Source organism: Pseudorasbora parva, chromosome 4 (assembly GCF_024679245.1).
Source record: "Pseudorasbora parva isolate DD20220531a chromosome 4, ASM2467924v1, whole genome shotgun sequence".
Lineage (NCBI taxonomy): Eukaryota > Metazoa > Chordata > Actinopteri > Cypriniformes > Gobionidae > Pseudorasbora > Pseudorasbora parva.
In genome coordinates, this window is record NC_090175.1 from 10,223,658 (window position 1) to 10,229,843 (window position 6,186).

General features: G+C 39.2%; 1 protein-coding gene across 4 annotated transcripts in view; it reads left to right on the top strand.

The window, feature by feature from the left end:
- inpp4b (inositol polyphosphate-4-phosphatase type II B) overlaps positions 1-2,820 on the top strand; it is a 246,261-nt gene extending 243,441 nt beyond the window's left edge. For 3 of the 4 annotated variants that reach the window (XM_067440836.1, XM_067440837.1, XM_067440839.1), the window contains one exon: positions 298-494. In XM_067440836.1, coding sequence (XP_067296937.1) covers positions 298-475 — 178 coding nt within the window. In that variant the 3' untranslated portion in view covers positions 476-494. Of the gene's footprint in view, positions 1-297; positions 495-2,166 lie in introns of those variants that run through there. The other variant, XM_067440838.1, reaches the window with a different exon arrangement.
- The last annotated feature ends 3,366 nt before the right edge of the window (positions 2,821-6,186 follow it).

Consider the following 6,186-nt stretch of genomic DNA (forward strand, 5'->3'; position numbering starts at 1 on the left):
CAGAGCAGAGTAGACCAATCACAACAGACTGAGCCATCTGACCAATCAGAGCAGAGTAGACCAATCACAACAGACTGAGCCATCTGACCAATCAGAGTAGAGTAGACCAATCACAACAGACTGAGCCATCTGCCATCACCATTTTCCATTATTTTTGTCATCATTTTAAAAGCGGTGTGTATTAGCAGTTTGCTAAATATGTATTTGTGTGTCCAAACTGAGCTCTTGAACTAACTTCCTGTTGGATGTGTTTGCTTCTCTCTCTCTGTCTGTCTGGTTTGGTGTGGGAACGCTCAGCGGCCGCTTGGCCCAGGGAGAGGTTGCCCAATGGGACGACCCTGAGGCGGGCTCCATAGCTATTAACAAGCCGGCGTCCCGCCACTTCTACCCAATCGCCCTTCTGCTCGTCAGCTCACACCTGCTGGTGGTGTGGCTCATTTTAAGTCTTGTTTTTTTGCTTGCAAAATACCAATAAACTGCTGAATATGCCATAACCGAGCTGCGTCTAACTTCTTGCTTGCTTCCTTTGAGTGCTTTCTCTTTTCACCAGTAAAGGCCTTTGCACACTGAGTCCGATAAAGGTTTTTTCCAAGCGGCAACCTCCCGCGATCTCTCTTGAAGTCAATACGGAAGTGACTTTAACTGCAATTCCTCGACTGGCCACTAGGGACAGACTCCAGAAGGAGCAGAATCTCATTAAGCCCGATGTTTAAATTCTCAACTTTACAGCAGAAAAAAAACATGTTTACAGCCTGGTACAAATTGTGGTTTTTGCCTATACGGCTAATTTTGATCTTCATGACGACTGTGAGGGGGTGATTTTTTTTATAACTCATTCGTTTACGTTATATAAAGCCTTAAAGTTCCATAATTAATTAATGAACTAATCCATAATTAAGGGCGTGGTTACTTTGATTGACCGGTGGATAGCCATTTATCTGCCGTCTGTAGTCATTGCGTCACCTCAGCTCCGCCCACATCCCGCCTTTTTGCCCATTTTCTGTTATCCGGGAGTGACGCGAGATGACTCGCTCACAAGATGGCGACGGCCAGCTCGCCCCTACTTTAAGCTTCAGAACGGCTTATCAGAATCCTATGGGTGACGTCACGGACACTACGTCCGTATTTTTTTTTTTACAGTCTATGGTTTTTCCGTATTGGTGATCTGAAAAATTGGTCTCGCACAGAGACCTTGCACACTGAGTCTGATGTGTATTAATGAAAGCGTTATGGGGAAAAAAACGCAAAACGACAAAATTACGTCTTCAAATATTGAGGATGAATTTTTTGTCCTCTCTCTTCTTAAAAAGAGAAAAACAGGAAATATTGGGGCTATAATATCTGCTCCCCAATCTACTTGGTGTGCTAATTATAGCTGTGATATAATAATATATGTAGTATTTTTGCTAGAATAATATGTATGGTGGCTCTGAGTTGTCAAAATGTCTCTCAAAATGCGTTTTTACGGATGCGAAAATGCAGAAAATCAAACCTGTTCCGAATTTGTTTGTTTTTTTGATGGACGAAAGTTTCAGAGGCAGTGTGCAAGGGTGACTGACTTAACGTAAGGTCGAATTCATTTTTTTGACGAATTTCGGACTCGGAGTGTGCAAAGGCCTTAACTCTGTGTTTTCTGGGCTACTGAACGATTACGGGTATCTGAAGGTTTAACAAAATTAAAAACTAACAAGTTGCAGTACTTTCACTTTGAGCGCTCAGTCACATTTATTGTGCTCCACCCTCATGTTATTTTCTTGGTGAGGCAGGACATCTCTCATACAGGTTTGGAAAGGCATGAGGGCGAGAAAATGATGCCTGAATGTACATTCCTTTGAAATAAAAACAAAAACAATTTTAATTGTTTTCAGATGCAAAGCACTTTAGCAGATGCTTGTGTTTCCGTCAGATGATAGTGACCATGTGTTTGTTTTGGGCACGCTCTAAAGGTACCATGAACATCACAGATCTCTTGCATAATGCTTTCGTAGTTGAAGTGTTGTTCTGTAAACTCTAAATGTTTCCTCATGCTTGGAATATTAACTGGTGTGTAGAAATACTGAGGCCTTTGCACTGTTGTTTTGGATATTTTATGCATTCATCGTCGTCCTCATTATTATCATCATCATACCTTTCCTTTTCTTTCTTTCTTCATCTTCCCCTCATCAGAGAAGGCTGCCGGATTGAGAATGTGCAAAAGAATATAAAGTGCCGGAAATATGCGTTCAACATGCTCCAGCTGATGGCCTTTCCCAAATACTACCGGCCACCTGAAGGGACGTATGGGAAGGTGGACTCGTGAAGCGCCTCTGTTGACACCGGTAGATGCAGCGCGGTTCAAACGTCTACATGGAAATCTTGGATTTAAAATGGAAAAAAAGGAGTCAAAAAAAAAAAAAAACTAAATGAATAAAAAAAAAAATTAAGAATTTATTTATAAATAATTGCTTTAATGACAGAAGCACTTGAGTAAAATCTCCTATAGTAAATACTTCATCGCCCGGTTTCACAGACAAGACTTAAAGGGTTAGTTCACCCAAAAATGTAAATTCTGTCATTAATTCCTCCCCCTCATGTCGTTGGACACCCGTCAGACCTCCGTTCATCTTCAGACACAGATGAAGATATTAGTGTTGAAATCCGATGGCACAGAAAGGCCTTCATTGACACCATGTCATTTCCTCTCTCAAGACCCATAAAGGCACTAAAGATGTCGATACAAAGCCCATCTCACTACAGCGGCTCTACAATCATTTATGAAGCCACAAGAATAATTTTATGTGCGCAAAAAAAATAAAATAACGACTTATATAGTGATTGGCCGATTTCAAAACGAGTCTTCCTGAAGCTTCGGCGCTTAATGAATCAGTGAATCAATTCATGATTCGGATCGCCAATGTCACGTGATTTCAGCAGTTTGACACGCGATCCGAATCATGAATCGATTCACTGATTCATTAAGCGCCGAAGCTTCAGGAAGACGCGTTTTGAAATCGGCCAATCACTATGCAAGTCGTTATTTAGGTTTTTTTGCGCACAAAAACTATTCTTGCCATTTCCTTGAGAGAGGAAATGACATTGGTGTCAATGAAGGCCTTTCTGAGCCATCGGATTTCAACACTAATATCTTCATCTGTGTTCCCAAGTAAGTAATTAATGACAGGATTTTCATTTTTGGGTGAACTAAGCCCTCATCCCAGACTAAAATGCATGTTTGAGCTCGAAGCATTGTTTTGTCTGAAAATGCACACCGGTAATGTTTTTATAAAAACAACCATGGCCTGGTTTCACTGAAAGGGTTTAGATTAGATTGGGCTTTAGTTCAAGTATCTTTTATAAACGTGCCTCAGATTAAAAAAATAAAAACATCACTGGTGTGCATCTTGAGACCAAAAATGACACTGACATATTTTAAGATATGCTTTCAGTTAAAACAGCTCAAACATGCACTTTAGTCTTTGACAAATACCAAAAAATGTAATGTCCCTATGATTGACTAAACCTCGAGTCATTCTTAGTGCATCTGACAGAATCAGAGTTATATTAAAACATGTCCTGGCTCTTCCAAGCTTTATAATTAAAACTTAGTGTCCCAGTGTTGTGTGTTCTATGTAAAGCACATTGGTCAACCATGTGTTGTGGAAATGGTGCTATATAAATAAAATTGACATTGACATTGACATTATAATGGAAATGCCATCCATCCATTATAAAAGTGCTCAATATGGCTCCGAGAGGTTAATAAAGGCCTTCTGAAGCAAATCAATAGGTTTGTGTAAGAAAAATATTCATATTTAAAACTTTGTAAAGTAAAATATCTAGTATTCAGCGTACGGAAAAAGTGTAACTGGCGTGACGTAGTTTAAGCGGTTTGAACTGCGAGAGGCATTACACTTTCTGCGTCGAATAGTTGAATACAGAAGGCTGTCTGACAGAAGCTAGATATTTTACATTATAATAAGTTAAATATGGATATTTTTGTTAACTGACTGTTTCACTGGATGGATGGATGCACTTTTGGGCTTCAAATGTTGGGCTGCCATTCACTGCCATTATAAAGCTTGGATTAGCCAGGAGTTAATATAACTGACTGTATTCGTCTGAAAGAAGAAAGTCATATACGCCTAGAAGACGGCTTGAGGGTAAGGAAATGGGGACATTTCCATTTTTGGGTAAACTAACCCTTTATACCTTGTCAGTGAAACTAAGGGCAAGTGTCCTAATTGAATTTAGGCCAAACCCTGTCTTAATCTAAGCCCTGTCTGTGAAACCGGACCAATTTCTTTTTATTTAAATTTTCACTCACCATGTGACTTTTGAACCCTGCTGTGTGTGTGTGTGTGTGCGTGCGTGCGCGTGTGTGTGTGCGTGTGTGAACATTACAACCACTGAAGAGCAGTAAAGTTGCTTTTTTACATTTTTAAATGTTTTATGTTTTAAAGATGCAGAATATATTCAAACAGAAAGTCTACTGAAAAGGACGTACTCTTATTTTGTGGTTGCATTATTTAAAAATAACTTAAAAATACTAAATGTAAACTATAGTAAATATGCTTCTTTCTTCTTTCTTTTTTTTTACATGTCAAATGTGTACAAATGTGTTTTCTGAAAAGTTCGAGACGGTTTCTCAGGAGCTGTCTGAATATGTAGCTGTTTGCACCCCTTCCACATTCATCACGTCCTTACAGATGTGTGTCGAGAGCAGAAATCTTCCGTTGGTATTGTTTTGTCATTGAGGTATTTCTGAAAGAGTGTACTGTATGTTTTTATATTTGTTTTGGTATATAAAGCCATTTCACTGTCACGTGTATGTTTTTTTAGTATGCATTTTGCACACTATGTACGGAATTCTTTTATTTGCATATTTGTGGTATTTTTAGATGCTTGTCGCGGTACAAGTGGACCAGATTCATGACTGATCCTTGAAGCCAAACTAAATGTTTTGGGAGAAATACATCATGTGCCTTATATGGTTGTGTTGATCTGATTATTCCTGCCTGATCACATTCATGTCTGTCGTGTCTCTGGAACGAGTCTCCGGCAGGTTTCACGTAAGTTGAGTCAGCGGCATGCGAACAACAAAGAAAGACATGACAGCGCATCAGGTAAACCGCTGAACTTGTGCCGATCAGTTCACACAGTTGGTTGAGCTGATTCATTGTGCCATATGGCAAGCCATTTTAACTTTTAGTAATTCTCAGGATATGAATTATGATTATATTATATATATTAAAATGCTCATTCTTGATATCAGGAATTAGATTTATAGCAACAATGGAATATTTTGATAGTAAAAATGTCATCACTCGCAGAAATAACCTACAAATTCAAGAATTACAATTTTAACTAGTAAAAATGTAATTGTTGAAATCAATAACTCATATCCTGTGAATAAATAAAAGTCAAAACAGCTTGCCCTAGCACCGGTGATCTTTCAAACGCTATCGTAACCCGGTGTGATGTGATAAGATTTCAGAGAAAAATCAATCAAAGATCACAGCCAATCAGAAGAGCGCGTGGGTGGGTTCTCCCTCAAAGCGCACTGCACACTCAACGAAATTGACAAGTAATCAACTTCATAAGTATTAAACCATTCAAGTTTGTACACGAAGGGTCCTTCACTAACCTGATTTTAGACAGACTTCTCAAGCAGTGTAACAGTTTAAAGGGAGGGTAACACTCAATCTCATGTCAATCTTGAGTATCTATAGAGCAGGGGTTTTCAAACCATTCCTGGAGCCTCCCCAGCACTGCACATTTTGGATGTCTCCCTTATTGGACACACCCAGCTCAGGTCATGGAGTACTAAACTAATCAGCTGATGAGTTAATACAGCTATGTTAAATAAGACACCCATCCATCATATGCAGCCCCCTAAGAAATACATCTCAATAGATATGTTTACTTGCACTACTTTTCCAATCCGATTTCAGATTCTTAAAGGGCTAGGCTTCTTTATAGTAAAAGGCGCTGCATATGATGGATGGGTGTCTTATTTAGCACAGCTGTATTAACTCATCAGCTGATTAGTTTAGTACTCCATTACCTGAGCTGGGTGTGTCTAATAAGGGAGACATCCAAAATGTGCAGTGCTGGGGAGGCTCCAGGAATGGTTTGAAAACCTCTGCTATAGAGTACCGCATCCTTCGTACCTCCGAAAAGTCTTTAGTTTTATCATATTTATAAAAG